Raw genomic sequence first — 25303 nt, 5'->3', positions numbered from 1 at the left:
TTTTTTTTTGTTCTATTTCACAAAATATATTGCGGTTAAAAATCTTGTTTTTGCACCAAATGTGATTATTTTGTTTTATGCAGTGTTAACATACAGTGCGCTCCCTCCTGCTGTGAGGCCCAGCTGTACAGTCTCTCTGCACCAGTAAACTGTATGACAACCAGTTCCCTAAACTCTCTGTCAGATGGCCTAACACACATGACGGCACATTAACAGACACGGTTTGATTACTTACAGTAAATGCCTCCGTTGCTTCATCATCAGCTTCACTTGCATGCAAAATATACAACAAATTCTACGGTGCTAAACTGAACACAATACACCTGACTTTACTTTAGAGTATTCAACCCAAGGCAACCTCTGCATCCCTTGAGGCCAGAGCAGTGATGTGTATCTTTAAAGGCCACACTCAGGACGTCCTGCTCTTGGCCTTCCAGAGTCGTAGGCACAGCATTAGGATTCCAGAGGGACTGGGGGCTGCCAGTGATGATGAAATGACATTTACAAGAGAAAAGACTCATCTCAGCTCCAGATCCTAATCAAAAGGAGTACTGACCAGACACTGGGAGTTTCGGTCCGTTTGACAAACCGACAAAAAAAAAAAAAAAAGCAACATACTCGTGTCAGTCTGCAGCACATCTCCTCTGTCCTTTAACAACAACTAACGAATGAACGTTTCACAAAGTCATTGATTTGCACTAAGCTTTCACCTTCCTGAACCCTGGCCCTCGGCCCGGTCACGTGACTTTCTGTGGTTGAAGCTTTCCTTGGACTGAGGCTGTGAGGAAACAGGGTGGAAATAAATCAGCCACTATCTCCAGAACCACAGACAGATGGAAATGTTCAACTGCCTATTATGCAACAACAAAAACAGAATCAATCATGTAACAAAATTATAATTAGTGGTACACTAAAGCAACTTGAGAATCCGAGGACTATATTCATTGCATTACTGTGTGTCGCACACACAGAAACAAGGCAGAGATTTAAACCAGTGAATGGCAGTGGGAGATTGCCTGTGAAGGACTCAGTGGAGACCCGTGAAGGTCTCATATTCATTAAGATGACTGATCCCCATGTATGGTATTAGATCATGACATGACAGGGTAATTCAGCTTCAACGTTATGCACCAGCTGGTAAGTAAATGTGTGAAAAAAAGTGTTCACGTACACGGTTACACTTACAGAGATGTAAAGGAATCAGGGGGTCCAGTGTGATGCAGACGACACACACTACAACAAGGGGGACAAACTTAAATGTGCCTCTGCGGAGAAATAAGGCAGAAGAATGCTTATTCAGCCAAATGCTGATGGTGCTGTGTACTGGGTAAGGACAGAATGTGTGCAGAAAATTCATGTACAACACTGTACCAAAAATACAAACCCTAACATGACTCCAAAAAACAAAGAAACAAAAGAAAAAACAAGACATAATTTAGTCTTTTCTTTCCTCCCAGCAGAACTGACTCATGATTTACTGAAGGAGAGGAGATGCAAGGTTTCCACACACAAAATGTAGGACTCATCGCTATCCCAAAAATAACAGCCCAGAACCAGCCGCATTTTACACACACACACACACACTCACACACACACACACACACACACACACACACACACACACACACACACACACACACACACACACACACATTGTACCAATCACACACAAGAACACCCACAAATGTATGGCAAAAGCTGCGAGGAACTCATGTGCCCTGTAAGAAACTGTCACAGCATCATCCAGAATTGAGTCATTTTCCCCTCAGCCGCCCGAGGCTCTAAAACCATCGCTCACATGACTCTGTTGTGATTTCAGTCATAATGCAACGCTCTCAAATAAATGAATAAAAAAAAACAAAAAACACTCTGGTTCTATCACTTTGAATGAAGACACATGGTATTAATTGATCTTGTAGAAATCGGAGCATCTCATTCACACAAACAAATCTCGCCACCCCTCCCCAGGAGAGAAACGTTGTTTACTAGGAGCACAGGAAGGGAACATGAGAGCACAGAACAATGTCTGGATGCCATAGGTGACTCAGCATAGACACTGGAGAGGTAGACACCGTGTTTTCCACCACCACTTCCTCCCACTCGACTGCTGTCTCCATGAATGGGAGCTCCACCAGTGCCGCCCAGGGTGGCGAGCCCGCCTGTCTGCCTGCCCAACACCGCTCACACTGAACATGCTACTCACATGTCGTACAGCCGGTAACCCATGGCAGAGCCCGGTCTGCTCGAGTGGGACCCGGGGTCTCGTGTTCGCCTGGGGTCCGTGCTGCTCACCACGGCGCGCCACACGCTTGGTTTGTCCATCCTGTATTCTGGTCAATGGGACTCGACGATGGGACGGCGTGCGCACACAGGCTCCCTCGCATTCACTCTCCCTCTCCCTCCCAGTCACAAACACGGGCTGCCACAGAGAAGTGCGTGTGATGTAACGAGGAGCGTCCAAGAGGCTGGCGGCTGGTGGGGGGGGGGGGGGGGGTTGAGAGAAGCTGGTGATGGTGATGGAGGAAGCGGAGGAAGCGGAGGAAGGGGGTTGGTGGGGTAGGGAGTGTCATAGAGCCCAGAAGATAGAGGAGCTGTCACTGGTGAGAAGCCTCTGTTTTAAAGCCTGGTTGATGGTGGGTAATTCTTTACTAGTGTCAGTGCCAGGGGGGCGAGCCGCCACTTCAAAATAAAAGCAAGAGGACACAACTGGCAGGAGAGCTGCTGGGAGATTTTAGTTGCCTCTCATAAACACAGAAGCATCTGCGTATGCCTCTCTCCACCCTCTTATCTGCTCTCAGTAGTACAGTCCTCAGCAGGGCCACATGATTGGCTCCTTGGTCTCCATAGAAACAGGAGGATGTGTCAGAGGTAGGGCTCATTATCATGCCTTCTCTCCAACCTCCCTCCCATTTTGTTTTCACTCCCTCTCTCCTCTCCTTCTCTCTCTCACTCCTTTCCCATTTTTCTTCTTCTCACATATTCAACCCCCCCCCCCACACACCCCCCCTAACACACACACACACACACACACACACACCCACCCTCTCCATCTTCCTCTCTTCTGGAATCAATGCACTTTTCTCTGTAGTGTCTCTCAAAAACACACAAGGCTTTCCCACTCAAACGACAAATGCAAACAGCTAAAGATGCTGCGTGGCTCGGGTTATTTATGTCTGCAGAAAAAAGAAACACTACAGAACTAAGACACAGGTGAGATAATGGGTGCGAATAAATATGTCACGAGTAATCAGCTGGAAGTCATATGGTAAAGGAGTTACAAACTGTCCTTCTATAGTTCTGCTCTTTATATCGCCAGACACACAAAGTAAGTAAAATAGTAACTATGTGGCTTGCACACACATTGCATCACACTAGTGGTTCCAAAACCAAAAAAAGTGAAATTTTAAGTAGAAAAAAAGCAACATTATTGAAGATTTCATGTTCATCTTCATTAATTCAAATGGGTCAAAATGAAACTGTAGATGCTGTACAGTATGTTATGGCTCCTTACAGTTACAATGGATGCTACTATTGTTGACACTTTCACCAGGTAATAGCATCCAAAGCAGGACGGTAAACAGGCAGGAGAGCTCTCATCAAGAGTTTATAAAGCCACACACACACACGCTCACACACACACACACACACACACACACACACACACACACACACACACACACACACACACACACACACACAAACACAAACACAAACACAAGGCTAGAGGCAGGAACCCTGGGCTGACATCTTACAGTCTCCAGGGGAGGATGCGTTTCATCCCAGGCAGACTTGATGGCACACAGCGCTGTCGATGTATCGAGTGTTAACGCCAAGGTGACTGTCAGACCTTTGTCTTTTTGTTAATGAACTTAGGTAGTGGCTAATTGTGTCGGTGTGTCATCTCATTGCAATTACACTGGCTATGTGGCCTTTGAGCACGAGCGCTTCTTCCCATCAACTTTTAATTGTGCAGCGTGTGCATTTTTGTACGTGTACGGAAAGCCTGCATATTTTTTTTTGACTCCGTCACCATCCATCAACTCATATTGACTGGCCAGTTTTGTGTTTTCTGAGATAACCCCTTTCCAATTTGGGGACTCGGTGAGCTTTCCCTCTCTGCACCACCCTTCAGGCCATGAAATCCACTTCTTACAAAAAATATCTCAAAATGTACAAAGACCGTTCACGTTGGCAGGAAGATACACCCTCATTTTAATGACTGTAAGGACAAACTTCGGGTTTGACATATCAGCTCGACATTTTCAATGGCTGGACTAAAGCTTGCAGACACTAACTAGCGGACCTTTAAACAATAAGACCCGTTAACTCCTCATTCCTTAACAGGGCGGCAAAGACAATTAATGAGTGAGATGTTCCAGTTAAACTCAAGGACAATTCTACCAAAGCCTGGTATGTAATTTAACCTGCAGGTTGTCTGTTGACTAATCTGCGTCCTTCTTCTGGAAATGTTCACCATGTGTGTTTGTGTGTTCATGCACGGCGAAAGGTTGTGGGGGGGGGGGGCTCTGACTGGGCCAACGGTGAGCTCCATTCTGTCCACATACGCCGAGTGTGTATTGGCAAAACCCCAAGCAGAGTGTTAGCAATCAGGGCACACACACGGATGGAGCAGCAGAGCGGTGAGCAAGATACGCTTTCAAATTGACAAATAACCTTAAATTCATGGTTTCAGCAATACGTTTTTCAACAGAAAAGCACAGACTTTGATGCCTAAACACGCGTACACACACGTACACACACACACACAGAAGAAACACAAGCATTCACACAATTACACTGAAGTAAACGTTTAAGATGCCATTTTATTTTGTGGCCTAGTGTGGCCCTGCACACATCAGTGCATGCTGCTATGTGGCCTTTTAGATGTACAAATATTGCATACGTTGGCCTTCTTGTGCCAACCTCCACGCTCTCCTCTGTCACCATATGGCCCCTTTTAATCCTGCTGGCCCTGGTGCATGATGGGGGCTGTTGGACTATAGCAGTAGGATTTGGTGCAGGACTGCGTGCAGAAGGCTTTCCGGCCCAGCAGCACAGACACACGTACATACAGTACAGTATAGAAAGCCGTCTCTGTCACAGGAAATGATGAGTTACAACCTAATTGCCTCATGCCTGTCTCCTTGAAGAAGGAGTCAACTGCAGAACTTAAATAGCGAGCCCCCATTTTCTGGACATGAGGAAAGCAGTCTAATAAGCTTAGTGGAGATGGCAGCAGAGTGCCAACAGTCAGTGGAGAAGGATCTTAACCAGCTGAGAAAAGAAATCAAAAGGGCAGAGCTAAGATTTACTGATGTTCTTACATTAGAGCTGAAACAATTTATCAATTAGTCGAATGACATAAAATTAAAAATGAACTAATTCCAGATTCTTAAATGGTTTTCCAAGTCTTCTATGATAGTAAATTGATTAATTTTGGATTTTAGATTGTTGGTGGGACAAGAAAAAACATGTCCCCTTGCAATGTGAGTAATTTCATTTTTTTTAGTACTTCCTGACATTTATAGATTCGAGTCACAGAAAAATGATGATGTTTTTCTTTCTTAAATTTTTTTTATTTGTGGGGGAAAAAAATGGCATCTCCATTTTGTTTTGTCTGACGGACAGTGTAAAACCTTTACACTTTTAAACTAAATTTACTGAAAAAAAAAAGCAAAAAACAAATGATCACATTTGCAAAGCTGGAACCAGAGGATGTTTGGCGATCTTGCTTGAAAAATGAGTGAAATGACTAATCCATTATTAGAATAACTGCATTAATTTTTAGTTGATCAACAAATCAATTACTGACTACTTGTTGCAGCTCTACTGCACTACAGCACCATCTTAGACTAAACACTGGTTTGGCTGCTTCTGTATAAAGAGGGGACAAATGGAAGAGCCAAAAACAAAAACAAAAAATAAAGATAAAAAGAAAATAAAGAGACCCCCTGAATTGGCTTGTCAGTCTGTGCTGAGTTGCCTTGGCTGATATTCGGACAGATAAAGAAATGTGCAGCTGTTAAAGGTCACAAAACACCATGTTCTTTACACTTGACATTCTGGTAACTGATGCAGCACTTTATTCCCATGAAAGTGCATTCTTACTGGCTAGCCCTCTTGGATCTTATCAAGCTCGAACCCGATAAGAAGCCGTATGTTCAGGGTGCAGCGTTTTGCATGCGTCTGCACAATATGTAGGAACAACAGTAGTGGTGGAAGTGTCTGCGCCCGACAGCAGGAAGTGTTATTTTGTCCTTAGCTGAGAGAGAGTGTGTTGTATTCACTACAGCACTAGAAGCTGCACACCACAAGATGGCAGTGCATCACCTCTTCTGAATGAGCACACGCCGCGCTGAGGTGATCGATACTATTAAAGACGATGGGAAAACATCTCCCTCAGGAGGGTTATTGTTAGGCCACATGTGACAGAGCAAGTGAGGAAAAGCGCATGTTCCACACTCACTTCAGCAACATTAATCATACGCCATGCAATACATATGCAGAATTAAGACACGACACAAGTTCCGGTGAACTAACCCAAACGTGTGCTGTGTATGTGCCGTATCACAACGGAAATATAGCTCAAATGAAAAACATCACACCCCATGTCAGCCACAGTTATTTCAGCTTTGTTGTGTTCACTTTTCAGTAACTGGCTCTGTTTAAAAATACACATATAAAGTTTTCGTTCCACAAAAAAACATTTTTCTAAGCACTCCTCTTGGTGTCAGCAGCTGGAAAAACTGAACTCCCCAGCGATTAGTGACCTCTATACGCTCTGCTCTGGAGATGAGAGGTGAGAGGTTTACTTTCCCTGCTGGTTTTCCATGTACCAACGCAGCACAGCCTCTCTGTAGCTCTCTGGCAGAGGGCATGGCGCTGTGCAAAAGGCTCCTTCTGTCACTGACTTGGCCTCAAGCCTGAGAACATCAGAGGCAGAAGACAGACGAGCTTTTCATAGCAGGCCAAACAAAGAGCTTTCTCTCTCTCTGCCTCGAACTGTGAAGTACAGACAGAGCGGGTTCTTGACCCCTCAGGCCTCCGCTGATGCTCTCCTCTGCCATCGCACAAGTTTAGACTTCTTGATAAGCTGATGTCAGTAATGCTGATGTGAAGTTCCCAACGATGGGATCAGGCTCCCTTCAAAAACAAAAACAATCTGAAGAGCTGTGAGATGATAAATGTGGTTGGAAAGAAGAAATAATCAAGTGGGAACTACACTAAAGTTTCTTTTCTTTCGATGGCAATATTGGATAATTTTATCTCTTTTGGGCCAACCATTACACTGTCACCCTATATGTTTATTATCGCTCTGTCAGTGATAATGATAATTCTAGCCAGCATGCCCGACCGTCAGGGGTCTCAGATTATTGTCAGGTATATCGTCTTGTCTCCATCAACTTGCCTTATCAATGCCTGGGTTTCTGCCCCACTGTTCTGTGCTGTAATGATAAGTAATTTATCTTTATTCCCTTAACGCATCCTCTTGACTCATACAGTACAGAGAAGCAAAAAAAACTAAATGTGTATTTTCCAGTGTATTGTTTGTGAATTTTAAGTCAATGCCAATGAGATGGTGATTTAGTATTTATTATGCCATCAATATGCAATGTCACACATACAAAGGCATAATGAAAAGCAAGTCCAGAGCTCCTTGAGCAGGTTGCGCCGCTCGTGCATGTCTCATTTATTCTCATTATGGCCCATGAAGAAAGAAAAAAAAAAGACATTTCTATTCTCACAATCTAATCCCTATGTCATCTGCACTTTCTGCTCCTCGCTCTCAGAAGATTACACCCTCCACACGCAAATAGATCACACATTCAGCAGCAGCAGCAGCATCTTGTATATCATTATATCCTCACATATACACAGACAAATCCCTCCTCTTGAGTACTAGAGCTGAAAAAGCAGCTGAGAACAAGCGATCATGCTCTCCAGTGATATTTCCTGGGGAAAAGTTTGTGACTCCCTGCTTCCACACCTCATCGCTGTGGGCTCTCCCTCTGCTCGATCCGACCGGCGATGCAGCTGTGGAATTGCAAATGCCTCCTCTCGGACCGATGGGAGAGATCTGAAGCACTCGGAGGCCCTTTTGCCTGATATTACTGTGGCATGGAGCTGATGAAAGGATAAGCTATGTGAGAGAGTATCACTAATCTCTCACTATATCTAATTTAGCAGGGAACGTGGCAATGGGTAAGAGAGTGAAAGGAAAGCACTGTTTGCTGGAGGTGCAAACGGTGGAGGGGCTTCGGTTGCGCTTGTATCACATAAAGGCTTTCAAAATCACACTCATGTCACACACGATTTTGTCGTGAAATGTAACACCTGTGCTCTGTCGCTAGACATCTGGGTATCTTTTCATTACCGCTGAAGGGATACATTGACCACAGGCACATTGCACTTACTCAACCTTGACTGAAACACAAAATGCTGCCTTTCCAAAGAGGAGCACAAACATACACACTTTCTAATAATCAAGCTGCTGTTCAACACCTTAAGATTCAAGATTGACAAATACTTCACAAGTGTGCACAGCCTTCAGCCGTGACCGTATCATAGATAATGTCATGGCCGATTACTGGGAGATGTGTGATTCAAGGGTTTAAGTTTGCAGCTGCTAGTGTGATGTGTGTTCGTCGCAGTGAGAACAGTGCGTCAAAGGACATGTTGGTTATTATGGCTTCGTACAGAGTCAAGATAATCTTGTGCTTCCATTCTGATTCACAGCTCTTGCCTTTCAATAAGCACTGAATAAACCGAAGAGAATATTATCTGAGGAAAACAATACGTTTGGTAAGGTCTTCACAAGTCGAAGCGGTGGCAGACCTTGAGGATTGTAACATCATCGGAATTTATCATCAGATGTTTTCTTCCACATAAATGTGAACAGTATATTCTTCTTTACTCAGGTTTATTACATGACGTCCTCTTGTGCGTGTGAGCCTGCAACATATAATTATTCCTTTTTTTTCTCAAATAATCAATTACGTTTATAAAGTAGAAAATGCCAAAAGCACAGTTTTGAGTAACAGTCTGAAACCCTTAAATGTGACTGGGTATCATATCATCAGTGATACATTTTGGTCCAGTATGAATTTAAATGTATCTAGAATCCTTAAATGGCACCGGGAGTCAAAATACATATGAAACACAGCCAACACTCTAACAACTGAATGCTGGCCAGTCTTTATTGTAGTGTGTCATGATCCCTTGAAACTGTTTATGTGCAAAACAATGAAGTCTCACACACAAACACAGGAACAGCTACGCATGCAAATACACACATTCATGCATTTTTCTCTCTCGGCCAAAAAAAGGATCAACAGCACAACTGAGCGAAGTGAAAGGCACACAGTACAAAGAGCCTCACATTCTCCTCCGTTACTTAGAGTCAAAGCAACTTATCATAAGCCACATGGCCTGTGTGCAAGCCAGATTCAAAACTGTGTGTTTCCAGTGATCCAGCTTCATAGCGCAGCAAGGAGCCTGTAATTAACTCTTAGAGAATGTGATGACGAAACAGAAGCTGGGAACTTCAAAGACAACCGAGAGCTTTCCCAAGAGTTCAAACACATTATGGAAGTGGGCCCTGTGTTTCATAGGCCTATTAAAAATCATTGTGCAGTTGCAATTTCCCATCTGGTGAAATCAAAACTTTACAATAATAACAGCAGTAAATAAAAAGGGGCCAATAAAGAAAGAATTCATACAACTGGCTGAATTTTATGGGAGGCGGAAGGCACTTTTATTGCAGGTTTTTTTTTTTAAACTAACACTAACTCTTCCACACAACAACTGCTCCTTCATTTACCAAGGACTGGTGGCTGCCACATACAATAAATGTTAACTGTGTCGTTAAGCCCTCTTCTAAATGACCTCGGATATTGTCGAGGCCGTGCAGAGAGGGAATGCTGCAGTGGAATACACACGACAGCGGCCATTCAGGTCTAAGAACCTACATACGGTAATACTTCTCCATTTCTGCTGCGTGTGTCACTTGTCCAGCCTCTTCACCCCTGCGGCAAGATCACAGCTTCACGAGCTGCCTTCCTGCCTCTAACCGTCAGCCGATAACACGCAGGCTGTTTGTAGCAGGCAGGCTGGGAGTCTGTGGTCCTGGGAAGGCAGGCCATTGCCATGAATCAATACAGGCTCTGCAGCGGTATTATTAGAGGGCCCGGAGATAATCACAGGTTCCGTTCTGAAATAGTCATTCACCATAATGAAGATCATAAAGCATCTGAATTATTTATACATGAAATGGGGCTCCTGGTCCAGATCTGTTCTAATGGTCACATCAGAACCCAGAACACTAATAAATACACCAGTGCAATATTTGGAGCTTAATGACCTTTTGGTAATACCATGGGGGCTTTAAAAAGGGGGGGGGGGTCGGTGTTTAACACTTGTAGAAAGATTTACGCTACACCATGACCGCCCAGCCTTACCTTTACCTTCCCTAAAGCCCCTTCCTGTGTCTGTTAATTAATATTTTTAATTACAGAGACAAACAAAGCGAGAAAAGGTGAAACCTTGGTTTAACCAGAAAAAATGACATTGGAATTAAAAATCTCTTTCGGGAGGGTGTCCTGGCCAAGACAGGCAGCAGTACAATTAACAGAGAATACAGAGCAGCAGATGGTTTTTTTATTGAGTGGAAGAAGAAAGAGAATATCTGGAGAAAAAAAAAAAAAAGGAATCAAAAGACAGGCGCGAAGAGAGGAAAAAAGGAGAGGGAGAGCATCTTGGGTATTTAAAAGCACTCATTCAGCCTTGAGCTGGGCTTGATCAGCGCAGAGAGGTCTTAACTCTGGACAGGATTGAACTAGAAGACAGCTGCAGGCAATGAACACAGCAGCTACTGCACAGGCAGTACCCCAGTCAGTTAAAACATGCTTTTTGTTCATGCGGTTGTTATTACTGAGGAACTGCCAAAGATAAAGTAACTTGTTTTTCCTCTATTGATTAAGATCTAAATTCCTACGTCAGAGCTGGTCATATAAAACTGCTTTTGTGCCATTTTCTTTCGAGTTGCAGCCACATGCCCTCAGATAAATTGGGATTCTTTACCCCTCTGTAAACCGTACAGAGCAATTACCCCTCTCTCACAATAAGCTGCAATTCTGCATCTCTATTGGCCTGGCTGACTGCTCCACTTTCACTATCTCAACCGGACATAAACACCCTTCCTGCTCTCACCTCTCGCTGCAGCAGAGCGCTCTACACACAACAGTCATGTGAGGATAATAAGAGCAGGACAGCAGTTGAAACCAAAGAACCACAAAACCACTTGCAATACAACAGCCACAAAAAACAAGGGATATTTTTCACAGAGGGTTTCCTTTTATAATGGACTCCTACACAGCAGTATGGGGGACGATGGAAGAGAAAGGCAATGGAAAATAATCGGCACTGAAAGAGAAGGGTGGAATATAAAAGGACAAAGAACAAAAAAATGACTTCATTATCAGTTGTAATGTTGATGTTATCTTCAGTAGTTATAGCGTACAGCCTCCAAAAGAAGAGAGCTGGGTTGGGTAGCTATGTAAAGCTCTGTATATATTTATATATTTGCCAGTCAGAGAAAACCCAGCTGGAGCCTCTGCAACCTAATTTGGGAATATCATTCTGCCCCATTTGTTGAGTTTAGCAATGTTTTAAAGCTGAGTTAATCTATTTAAAAGCCCGAGTGTGATTAGCCCCAGATTTGTCACAACCCGGCACAAGGCTGGACAAAGGAGGGAAGACCACACATGAGTACTAACTAAAAATAAGCCAATTTTTATCTAAATTAAATGGAAACTAATCTAAAGACAAACAAACAAACTACAAAACCAAAGAGGATGAAAGCCTGAGGGGAGAGGGGAGAGAGAGAGAGAGAGATAGAGAGAGAGAGAGAGAGAGAGAGAGAGAGAGAGAGAGAGGAGAGAGAAGGAGGGAGCGAGAGGGAGGGAGGGAGGGAGAGGGAGAGGGAGAGGCTGGCTGACTGCCACCAGCTAGACCAGGTGCGTTGAATCTCCGTGACGACCGGCTCCACCCATCAGGCACCTTCAGCGAGAGGTCTGCTTAGAGGGGGTCGTCACACCGAGCAATACTGTTTGTGACTGCAACTGATATTGATATTTACATTAGCCAATAGCAACTGTTCTTAACATAAACAACAATCTTTATGATTCTATCAGATTTGTGATGTTTTTTAAATTTTTTTTTATTTTTTAAGAATTGTGCTGAGTGGGACATTTTACAGGTGAAAAAACAACATGTTAGTGCTCACTGGTGAACAAACTATGTAATGTATGTGTTGAATGTAATTTCTTGTTACTTATCGGCTGACATAAATGCCGATACTGATATATTTGCAGTGACCTTATATTGGCCAAAATGTATTCTGGACTGTAAGTTGGACAGCAAGCAGTGCGGGAAAATGTGATGGACATTTCCCAATGGTTGGCTGATTAATCGATAATGAGAAAAATTAGAAACAAAGTAGATAAGCAAGCTGCACATGGACATAAACAAACTCAAAAACAAAACCCCACAGACAAGACTCCTGTGGCGTACAACGGTGACACATGCATCTGGTTTGATGGAACTACAGTTTCCTGGCGGGAGTTTCTTCTGGATTTATACGCAGTCTAAACCGAGCAATCACTTTACTCTCCTTAATGTGTTTCAGAATGTGAGATCAAAACCTCACACTGAATATGTCCTTGAATGAGCTAATTGTTTGCCATACTAACATAACAAATGACAGATTTGTTTACATTAAGGTCATATGCATATAGTTAGACATTTCTGACTCTAATTAAACTATTGCTATTCGTTCTTTTACATGTGCTCGTGTATATGTAACTGTTTTATTCTGATTGTGTGCACTACAGATGGAGTGGAGCAGATCAAGAAGCCATTTTCACTTCTTTTACATATACTGCCAGTTGAGCCATTTTGGTACCTAATGGCAACTAAAGTATTAAAGTATCTGCTTTATAATTCATATCTTAAAGTAATTCACATTCTTCCACTTTATTCACCTTCTTAACATTTACCTCTTTTATGCTTCACATTTTATTTTGCAGGGATTTTCGCCTCTCTGCTCTGGGCTCTAAAGGCTCAGCTTTATTGCCAGCTGCTGATTGACTGTGCGAGCGAGTTGAGAATGGAAAGACATTAAACACCTTGAGGCACGCATTTGCTGATTTGATGTGGGTTATTCTGACAGAGGTCAGATAATCTCCCACCTCTGTTCTGGTTCAGATATTCTATTGCACTGGAGGCAGCATCTAACCTGTTACGTCTCAGTAATTTAACTGGCTGATGGTAACAGTTTTAACTCATGTGTGAAACCTTGGAGTCACATTAACAGAAACATTTCGCTGTCCAAGGTGCTGAATCCCGCAGCCAATGGAATTTCATCCCTAAATTTTTTTCCACTACCATCTGGACCAGGGTTAGAGTCACAGTTTAGGCAAACCTTTTTTTCTTTTTTTCTTTTCTTTTTTTTTTTATAAAACATGCAATTCCGTCAATTAAATGAAGCTAGCTAAAACAGTTAGTCTGTTGTGATAATTGCCTCATTGTTGTTAAAAAATTGTTGTTGTTTATATGAGGAAAAATAGAGATTTGCTGCTGTTTGCCATATTTAATTCAGGTAACATTTTGGACTGTTGGTTGATCAAAAACAAGACATCTGAAGGCATCACCTTTTTGATATTTCATGGACTAAGCAATAAATGGAGAAATTAAACAGAATAACAGCTAATCATCAGGTCCAGTACATTTGCAAGTAAGACAGATACAAATCTATAACATGACAAGCACATTTTTGCATTAAAGCTTGCTAAACCAAAAGAGAAAAAAAATAGACTTCCCTTTGATTTTAATCATCTTTTTTCTGCGATTACTGCACTATATGTGTTTGGAGGGGTTTTGTACAGAACTATAACATGAAAATAAAGTTTCTTCTTGTGCTCCAGACCTTTGGCTGAGCTGGCTCTTCAACTCTAGTGGTAGTGAAGTAAATGGTTTGTGGGCTTATTGTTTTTGTTGTTCTGAGCTCATTTACTCTACGCTCCCTCTGCTTAGCAGGCTCAGTGGCAGGAACATCATAACCAGCGGTCCAACAACTGCATCATTAGTTAACTACATTGACTCATATATGCATGTTCAGGCCTGGGAAATAAGCTATAAAATCTAAAGCTATTACAGTGTCTGTGTAGCACTATAGCTGATTAAATGCTGCCCCTGCAAGGGACTGTTTTGTTGCTGGGACAGGAGGCAGAGAAAAGAGGTGGACTGCAAGAAAGACCAGGTACAGAGTAATACAAGATGAACACAACCAAGGATGTCACATCCCGGCTCAGAGGAAGGACAATATGTGGAGACCACACATGACTCCATTAAGTAAATTAAGTGTGTAGTCAGCTCATCAGCAATATGTATAGTGTGTGGACAGGTACAAAAATCATCCAAAGTCTAACCAAACTTAGTAACGCAGAGAGGAGAGAGAGTGACTGCTCGGGCACCTACAGTATTACACAGTGTGTAGGTGAGCGGTCACATCAGCTACCACTCTTAATGAGCCACTGCCCAGATCCCAGCAAACAAATAAACAGGAAATTGGTCTTGAGGCACAGGGGCTGACACAAGGAAAGAGAGGTGAAGAAAAATATATAATAGAAGCAACTATTGAAGTCAATCCCTGGGGTATGCTTTTGCTATTACATCTAGCAGCCGCTGTGCTTGCTCCGAGTGTGACTGGTTGTCCCCCGAGATCGCCCCAGCTCTGGCATTAAGCACATTGAGTGAGCCAGTCTCTGTGAACAACCCTGCTTCAACACCAAAAGTTACTCCATTAATTCCCAATTCCTTCTTTAACTCAGTTTCCAAAAGTCTGCAGGAATTACTGAACCTTTTAGACGATGACCGCATCTCACCAATGTCTGAAAATAACGCAGGCTTAAGAATAACTGGGCTGCAATGACTAAAATGCAAGTCACACTTTCTTTTTTAAGATAGACGTTTCTACCGAATAACGCTACAACCGCAAACACGTCCTATAATTAAAGTTTCAAATTTTTCCAATATGCTCATTCAGAACATCTAAAAACAAGTGGAGTGATTCAGACTACTGCAGGGCATGGCGCAGCACCTCGCAAATGGCATAATAATTAATATTTCACTTCCTCCCTTCCTTTTAGTGCCACAAAAACAAAAATACAACCACAGAGATCAATCACTCACAGAGAGTCTCACACAGCCACACTGCTTCAGTGGAGAATAATTACCCAACACTTTTTGGCATTTGTCCTCAGATATGATGTGAAAAATGTTGTTTTCTCGCGACTCAGTGGTCTACAGTGCACAGCATAGAACTACAACATCCTGGGTTGAAATATGGCCCAGGACCTTTGTAATGTTATGTCAAGTGAGCTTCCTGTCTTGCCAAAGGAAATGATGCACAATAATGAGTCAAACATGACAAAAAACAGCTGTAACCAAGGCCTTTATCATAAATATTTGCTTTCAGCTTGAGTTATGTAGTGATGCAAAACATTTTCTTTCAGCCCAATAATTTAATATTTCTTATGAGTGCGAGTGTGTGTTTCCATGTGTGTGTGATCCTTGCGTTGAGGGCACTGTCATCCTTCTATTTCTACAGAAACGTACAGTATGAGCAAGACAAAGATAAAGATTAAATTGCCACTAGTGTTTGACACAGAATATTCTCCAAATAAAGGGAAAGATCAACAGAAATGAACTATTCTAATTTAATGATTACCTCTGGAGCTCAGGAATAATAAATTAATTCTGAAAGTCAAAATGATCAGGTAGTTGATTGGGGAGGGGGGCATGTTCACTTGCACTGTCATCATTTGGCAATTAGCGGATTGCAACAGTGTGCCTGTGTGAGACTAAACAGGAGCAAACAATGCTGCTGAGCTGGAGAGGAAAGCAATCAACCTCTGATCACAGCCATCATCTTGTTTACAGTCATGATCCATTTAAGCTATTAGCTTTCAGCTGTGCTTGAAAATTACTTACAGAGCAACAATCACTCTGAGACAAATAGAGAGAGCACAAATGAGTGAGGCATTAATCAGCGAGAAATGGCAAATTCCTCAATTCTGCAACGTTACCAAAGTCCAAAAACAACCCACAGATGTTTCTACTCTTCAAAAACTTCGGAACACTGCTCTTTAAAAATAGAACATGTTCCCACCATGCACCGGGATTTATTTTTGGGCTGCACATGAGCCAAAAGTGGGCTATGGATTAGGCACACTTTGCTTTTTGATGATGAAGCACACAGCAGTAGGAGGCGTCTTTGAAACTCTCTCCAGCCTTTTGAAGCCCCCTAAGTCTGTCCCAGCGATGCGACTGAGTGCTCATCTCTCCTCGTTTGTAGAGAGGATGTCTCAAGCTCCAAGCTCAGCACAGGGTAATGGGTGAGCAGCAATGAAGGCTCATATTCGCAGGGATCATATTTCATTATGTTTCATTAAGGCAAGGCTAAATGATCTCTTCTTGCAGTGCATTTGGCCGCCGGAGTTCATTGTACACGTCAGGAAAACAACATTGCCGCAGCCAAAACTGCTGTGTCATAAAAAAGCTGCTGATTGTAGAACAGCTGCTTAAGACTCAGAACATTAGGACGCAGCAAAGTTTGCAACTGTCGAGCTGTTACGACCAATACATCTGCCACACAAAGGCTAATTAGCAGGGGACTGACAAGAGCTGACTTTTAAACATTAACAAGGCCAGAGCAAGACAAGGAAAACATTTCTCTGACCTAGTGCGGGAAATGCTGAGGTGCTCATGGGACAAAGTAAACATTACGGACGTAATCGTAAAGATAACATCTTACTGTACCCAAAGGAAGCCGACTTCCACTTGCGGCAGGGGACGACTCTTCTGCAGCCTGCAGACACCACCCTCCCAGGATTCTCTGTGACTTCGACAGGCAGGGAGGCATGTCTCCTACAGAAGGACAAAACGTATTACACCAAGGCAAACTTCTCAGACTGTTGACATACAAGGGCAGATATTAAAGAAACCTTTCAATGTGAAGCGACTGCTCTGAATGAAAATCATCCATTTTCCCTCGGAGGGTTCCCACTGGGTGTTTGTGACTTTGGTGTTTTTACCTCAGTTTTTTTTTTTCACAATTTTACAACAGTGCTGTATCATAATTAAATAATAATGTGGCAAATCATCTCATATCAAATTGATATAAAATTCTGAGTTGTAACTTCCTTTTAGTTCCACAGCAGTCTTTACAAGAGAGAAAAACTGTATCAAGGGTCTTAAACAACACACAATATTACTAATGATACATGAAAGTAAAGCTGAGCTGAGCTTTTAAAGTAGTAAAATATACTTAAAAGACCAGATCAGTGGTCGTGTGATTTTAATGTGTATTTCCTGTTGGTTTTAATACATTTCAGATGTATTTAGATGTGTTATTTATTAGTTGTTTTCGTATTGCTATGTAGCCAACGTTAGCATTAACCGCTAATTACTTAACAGTCTAGAAGAAATGTTTGAGTTCAGCATCAAACTTAAACTTTTTTGCCAAGCAACCCTCTTGTTTTGCTTCTTTTTCGTAGCAATAGCAAAACTTAAAAATAGCTCCTTTAAAATTTCATTCCTTTTTTATAAGGTAAATGGTTTGAGTGATATTTTTTACAAAGCTCATGTGTAACCTAAATTGTACTTAATTGTATGTTCATTCATGATTAACGCACTGTAAGCATATATATTTTATGTGCTAGCAACAACTTTACATTTAATTACAATTAAGTGCATGCATGTGCTATTTTGAGAAACTATTAAGTTGTATATCCTGATAAATATACATTTAATATGTTACCATACACAATTTTGTTTCCAAACATAACCGTTTATGTTTTTTGATTCTGTAACCAGTGGCAGGTGCAAAGAAACACATAGAAAGAAAAAGGCCACTTGTAAAAAGTAGCTCGATAGATGTAAATATGCTACAAAGAAATGACCAGAGAAAAGTAAAGGTTACACATGTGGTTGGTTTATTTGTAGTGCCTGTGCGACTTCATACTTTGTGGTCAGTGTACTGCAGTTAAAGCTGTTTTGTCCTGCTCTGATCCTCCTGATTGTTCAGAAATTTCTCATCTCCTTCCACTGGATACCATTTCAGCAGAGACATTTCTTTCTCATCTGTTGTTTGTTAAGGTTTTCACTGAGCCGTGCCACCTTTGGGCCAGCTGTCCCACGACAGGCCAGGCACATTTCTCAGGCTATCAACTTGCAGTCAAACACCAACAACCTACCCATTACTCTCAGGGAATGAGGTCTTCATCAAAAACATAATGCTACATCTGGCTCAATACAGAGCGCCATCAAGCGTGTAATGATAGTCCTACAGTCAAACTATGCACGTATTTATGTTAAAAGGAATAACTAATTGTCCAGCCAAATAAAACCATATTTCAAATATACATAGGACTTGACTTCATCCTTTAAATTACAGTTGTACACTTTATAAAAGCATTTGTACCAAAAAATATAATTATACTTCATTCTTTGACACACTCAGCCCCTGTGTGAAAACCCTGCACTGAGGCCCTGCGTAATATCAGTGGCTAATTGTGTCATGGCTGCTGCTATTTGCTGCTGTTTCGGCATAATGAATTATTAATTTCAAAAATGCTAATGTCTCTGCTCTGGCTGAGTTGGGAACTGTGAACCTTGAATTAGTCAGAATTTTCTGCCATTAGTTACTGTGACAGTGCTGCAGAGTGTCAGGCCTTGTTCAAGACCTGTCAGTTCAATGACTCATGCACAGACACCCACAGTTTATTAAAAAAAATGTCAGTTCTTTTTCACAAGGGATAGATATTCTACGACTTTAAAACCATGTCACTCATTGTCTTTGCTTTGTTTCGCCAAACACCGCACAGTCATGCTGCGTTTTGCTCAATTCCTGTGGAGGGAAGTTGTTTTCTGTACAATGCCCCGATTGAAAGAACACCTGAAATGCAGTCTGCTCAGTCAAAAGGGACTCGCACAAGCACAAAGATAGCAGGGTCGGTCCCACTCATTGAAGTTTAGCATCGCAATCCATAGCAACAAGAGATGGTGAAGGACACAAGAGAAGATGATAGGTTTGTGTGATCCCTCCGGAGAGCGCAGGCTGAGGGTGAAAGACAGCACTAGGCCGGTCCTGGAACACAGCACTGTCACTGCGCATCCCTGCAGACAAATATCAGCTCAGCTGGTCTGACACGTACTGTCGCTGCACCAGAGGACCGGCCGGCTCTTTCTAAGTTAGATTTCTGTGTGAATTAAACACAGTTCAGTCCACACATTGTGCGGTTTTAGAGAAATGTCCTGCCTACAGGTAGAAAAGTGCAGCTCCATAGCTATTTCAGAAAATACCTCATCTGTTAGAAGCAAAAGATGTCGCATGAGTACAGCCTCTTTGCTTCCATTTAAAAGCATTTGGTAATTCCTGTAGCGTGTCATTGTGCTTTATAAATGATCCCACAATCCTTTTGCTGTAAATATGATGACAAGTTGGCCTGAATTAATGTTTAAATTGATTGGAAACACTTTGCTTATTAGAGTTCTTTAGAGACACATTCTGAGATAGGTTTTAACCTCAACAACAACAGCCCAGCTTTACCCTCTTCATTGTCACCTCAACAATACTGCAGGGGGCTTTATAATCCCTGCCTCTCTGTTTCCCCAACTCTCTGTGGATTTTTATTAGGAAATAAAAGCTGCAGAAGCTCTCCAGAATACCTTCAGTCAGTCACTATACTGCAGTTCTTTGACAAGCTGCTCTGGCCTTCGTATGCGTCGGACCAAACATGTTCAATTTAAAAAATTAAAAAAAAGTGTGCGCAGTGTGCAGTCATGGATATACCATTGCAAACCACATGAATTTTCAATTAGCTACTCTGTAGCCAGCCACTCCAAATGAAACGACTCCCATCCATCACAATACATAAGCTCACCAGGAACAAGTAAACAGGTGTAAATAACACAAATGGACTTTCAAAAACTGTTCAGCAGCAGACAAGAGCACTCTCAACCTCCACTCGCATAGCAATTGGTGTAATAAAGTGTCAGACTACTCCTCAGCTGTAGGCTTTTTGTCATGTGCTAGTCTGGCTTTATGAATGAGTGCTATACAGAGTGCATCAGGGAGTGGGAGAACATCTTATCATCAGACATTCACTGAAGAACAATCCAATAAAAGCAGGTCAGTGAGGCTGTTGAGTGCCTGCTTTCCTGCCTATCTCACCCAGGTTCTAATCACATCTGAATGAAGCCATCCATTCTGATAACAGAAGAGCAGACCAATTAAACACCGCCATGTTGTTATTCCTCTCTCATTAGCCATGGAGTGTGTATGAGAATAACCCCCCCAATCACAGACAGGGCCAATCTTTATCTCTCTCTCTCTCTCAACACACAGACACAGACACACACACACTTCTATCAAACCAGTGCAAAGAAATCCTTCGGGAGCAGGGCTTATTTATTTATAGCGTCTGTGCCAAGTTCAGTGGCTTTTCCATTATTAATGATAATGAAACCTACCAAGCCATGTAACACACAAAATTTTAGAACAGCCGGGCTCAGTTGTGTCATGGTGTGGCATATTAACAGGGTGAGAGATGTAAGTGACTGTAAGTCTGCCGTGTGTTGTCAGCTGAGTGCTGTGCTGGCAGTTGCAGCGATTTTAAACAGCTCTCAGCTCCGATACAAAAGGGAACTCGGTGCCAAGATAAACCATGTGACAGAAATTCACAGTAACAGTCACAGTAATTTCAAACTGGCTACTGCTTCATGCTAAAGAGATGCTGCTGAATATTTACACAGAGATATGCTAGCCTGTATCCACATCATTGGGAAAGCATTAGAGGCAGTAAGTTTTCACTGAGGCTAACTGCTCCATTCAGTGAAGCATAGTATAGAGAGGCCATAATAATTTGAATTTTATAAGCAACTGAATACCTAATTGTGAAATTTACAACTGAATACATTAACATTGAAATTTAAAACCATAGCATTGAATTATTTCACTTTGAAACTCATCTATCTGAACTTGAAATTCCCAGATCATTTCAAGTTTTGCCACTTCGAAATTCGAGTGTCCAGGATTTTCACGCGCTAATCTGAACTTCTTTCCATTGGAACGCATGATTGACAGAACGTAAACTGATCGGACAGAAATCTGACTGACTCCATTTACGCTTGATTGCTTATTTGCTTATTGTTGATAGCCCGGCTATTCAAGGTGGAATTTTTTTATTATTTTCGTGTTTTTGTGTCTGAATTTCACAAATCCAATTTGAGCAAATTTTCTTTTTTTTAAAACTTGACTTGAATTTTAGATCTGAAAATTACTAACTAAATCTTACTGGATTATACTACAGTGAACAGTTTAACAGCATAGAATAGTAAATAAATAAATAAATAAATAAATAATGCTTAACATCAGCTTTCTGAAATTTCAAAGAGGGAAATTCAAACCACGCAAATTAATTGGAATATTTCACTGCTATAAATTCAATGATATTGAATAAAGTATGAAGTGTTCAGCTGTGCCTATATTTCACAATTAGGTATTCAGTTCCTCATAAGATTTAAATCCTTATGACCTTTCTTTGCCTCTATAAAACTTCAAAACACAGTGTTGGAGCACTTGTCAGGTTATTAGTGTATTTCTTGAATATATGGGCCAGTTTTTTTATAGTATGAATAGTATAGTATGGACTATTGTTGAGGAGCCACTTTGCTGATTTGCAGCGAGCTCTCACTGCTGTGCTTCTTGTCCTTGTGGTGGTGGGTCAAATATTGAGCAGCCTAACTTTTCTACAGCGTCACCACTTTGTCTTTCCACTGATGTGCAGGATCAGTGCCATCACCGTCTGTCAGCAATCAACAGTTCAAGTCAAAGATGTCACCGCTTTTGCATCCAACCCGTGTATGAAGCTGCCATCGAGTCACATGATCCAAACTGTGACACTTGAAGACTGAACCTCAGCCCATACAGTTAGCACAGTAACAGTCCTGGCATACCAGCTTCATATTAATGAAGGGAAGGCTCTAGGAGCGGTGGCCAAATTCACAACCAAGGACGGCACACAGAACGCTGCAGCCGTTTGGGAGGTTTCCGACCACATCAAAGCATCAATTTTGGAGAGATGGGATTGTTTGCCTCTGAAGCTTTGCCCTCCATTTCTGTTTCTATGCTTTTAGATTCTACCATCAGCAGCAGCACTAGGGCTGAGAGATACAGAAAAAAATACATATGATGATCCCAAGATCTTCTGATGATGTCTACATACTCTATATCACATCTGTTCATGCAGGGAAAAGAAAATACCCCCAAATAATGTTCTGTGCATTAGAATAAATGATAATAGATATTTCTATCTTAGAAATGCGACTTGTCCTGAAGACTTGAATCTTGGAATTTATTTGTTTTACTAACTAAAGAACCCATTGATGATAATGGTCTAAACATAACAAAAATCCTAATAATCATTAAGTGACCTCCATGGGTGTCAGACACATCATGATGCACAAACTGAGTCAAAAAAAAGGACAGGAAAAGAACAGTTTTTTCTTGTTGATCATGTTTTCCAATATATACTTTTTGACTGTTTTCAGTTATAAACACTGGGAGCTGCAGAGTAAGACTGAACGCCAGTGATAGCAGTGAAACTGATTGTGCAAGCCTCATGTTTAAGATTTGCCAGTGTGAAAGAACACTTCAGGACTTACATTACTGAAAGCTGAATTGTTTAGTATTTCAGAAAATCCCTCTATTGTCCACAAGCAATTTCACCGGAGGCAAAGTTTTGTAACTGAAAACACTCTCCAACTTTTAAAATCTTCAAATAACATTCATTACATCATTCAGCTGTTTTGAGTGCGTTTATATTTGGCAGTCCCATAACACCGTAACTGAGTGTTAAAAACTGATGAGATCTTTTTATTGAACTGATTTCATACAGTACATATTAAATTTTGATATAACCTATTTTCTGTGGCAGTTTTTTTTTTTTTCCCCTTTTCACGGCACACTACTGTTGGTGGTAATGCTACTGAGTTCACTTTACATCTCTCACTCTTGTATGCACACACACTCACTCACACACACATTTACTGGGATGGTACAAAGACAAAGACTGACACACATCTCCAGGCTGTGACCCTGTAGATTTGCTTCAAATTTGTAATGGGACATTTAGAGCAGAAGAGAAAGCGGCTTGGGGAGCAGCACAGACAGCGGAGCACCTAAGGAAAGAACAAGCATGGCCTGGAAAACTTTCACTAAAACACAGGACAGGCTTTGCTGCACTCTCTTCAACTTGTCTAGACACTGTCGGGTCCTTAATACACAGTGCGACAGAGGCAGAGGAAGAGGCTGTTTGGATCCCACGGCGAGGCATCCCTAAAGAGAGAAGCTGCAGATAAGGGGTGTGTTTACCAGTTGAGAGAAGCACATCAACTCTCTCTACATGCAAGCCGTATTCCTCAACTCAGCCATGATGGATTCACTTTACAGTTTCCAACCAGCCCACATCTTAACTCTGTCAGCAGACACACCCCTACAAATCTCCAGCCACAAAAATTCACGCAGCCAACAAGTTAACAACGGTGGAATGTGACCTTGGACTCTACGTGACATAAAATCTCATCATTTCCTCCACGAACTCCAACAACAGGCAACACATCAGGCCTTCCTCAATCCTTGACAGAGAGGAAAAGCTCACTCTGAATAGCACTATGATCCTTGGTTATTCAGCTTTATGCACTCAAATCAAAAGACTTACATAACACCATGTCTTCACCAAAGTATTTTCTCAAGCAGTTTGACTTTTAAGGGAGAATAATAACAGGCAGATGTACAATCCAGAGCAGATGAAGGCAGTACAAGGAGGGAGTATATTATTCAAGCTGGACATACCTGACCATTCTGGATGTGTCACATTCAGACCTGGAAGACAGAAAAACACTGGTTCAAAGATTTTGTTGAGCAGTTAGAAACAAGGATGCTGCAGTACGGCCGTAACGAAGCTAATGACATGTACAGTAATATAAAACAACTCGCTGACCACCATCACTTGATTCAGCAACTACATTACAGCAGCCAAATTTAGCTGTTTGGCACATTGAAGCAGATCAAACTGCTCTCGTAAAAAGACTGCAACAATTTAAATGTGACATTCAGATATATCTACATTGATATTCTGAGCGTGTCAAAAATGTCTCCTCTGCCAACGCGGTGCTTATTAGAAATACAAAGCATCTCATCCTTACAGACACAAACAGCTTTCTTTATTGGTTTGGTGCTGATTAAACTCTATGGCCATCTTTGAAGCCACAGTTAGCAGCGGTGGATAAAGAGAAATTACTGTGACGGATACATAAGAAAACAAGGCAGGACGCAACATTGAAAACCCCTCTCAATATCTTGCAGTCCAATGTAATGTTTTAAAGGCCAAAAATCCTCTGACAGGGCAACACCTCCCACTTCAAGGGAAGAACTTAATTAATCAATAAATTAATTATAATAAATTTACGCATTTTTTAAAATTAATAATTAAGAAATTTATTGGTTAATATCATAGTCGGAACCTGCAGTAGTTGGTGTTGGAAGCTGGGAACTTCTTTACTCTAGGGTGGTTTCCATGGAGACAATGTGTAGCTATCGGCAACTGTGTCCACCACTAGATAACTTTAGAGGAGAAAGGCATTAACCAGATGACTGAAAAACTGTCAAATATCTTCAAAACAAAAGTGTGATAATAATGATTAAAAGTTACAAAAATGTGCTGGTGCACTTTTGTCTTCTGATGCAGTTGCTATTGACTTGCCTTGTAAAAGTAAAAGATTTCATGTGTAGGCAAAGGAAAATTAACCTGGAGCACATGGCAAAAGAAAGAACAAGGAACACATGGACAAAAACAAGGAAATAAGGGAAAATATGCAAAATGTAAAGTGATTCCAGTAGTTTTATTTCCCCGGGGGCTGGGGCACATTTCAAGGGCGGTATCCCTCTTCTCGCTTTGTCTAGACTGGAGAAACTAGTAATTTTCTATAGAATATTTAAATAGTTTAATCTGGAGTTTACTAACAAAAATTACGCATTTGCCTCCTAATAAGGCTTATAATGAAAGAAAGAAACAATGCTAACGTGGAAATCATATTATAATCATTCAAAATCTTAGACCCACATACACAATAAATGTTTCCTAAAACTAATAAAAGATGAATGTGGATTACACAGCAGCCC

At 41.6% G+C, this 25303-nt stretch overlaps 1 protein-coding gene across 4 annotated transcripts in view; it reads right to left on the bottom strand.

The window, feature by feature from the left end:
• The window catches only part of LOC130174297 (IQ motif and SEC7 domain-containing protein 1-like), a 90860-nt gene that overhangs the window by 49346 nt on the left and 16211 nt on the right, over nt 1-25303 (bottom strand). For 2 of the 4 annotated variants that reach the window (XM_056384000.1, XM_056384008.1), the window contains exons 2-3: nt 23975-24004; nt 16879-16986 (exon numbers count right to left, since the gene is read on the bottom strand). In XM_056384000.1, coding sequence (XP_056239975.1) covers nt 16879-16986; nt 23975-24004 — 138 coding nt within the window. Of the gene's footprint in view, nt 1-2203; nt 2440-16878; nt 16987-23974; nt 24005-25303 lie in introns of those variants that run through there. The other 2 variants (XM_056384001.1, XM_056384003.1) reach the window with 2 other exon arrangements.

This window comes from Seriola aureovittata, chromosome 9 (assembly GCF_021018895.1).
Source record: "Seriola aureovittata isolate HTS-2021-v1 ecotype China chromosome 9, ASM2101889v1, whole genome shotgun sequence".
NCBI lineage: Eukaryota > Metazoa > Chordata > Actinopteri > Carangiformes > Carangidae > Seriola > Seriola aureovittata.
The sequence above is the reverse complement of the archived record's forward strand: the minus strand, read 5'-3'. Positions and strand labels throughout refer to the sequence as shown.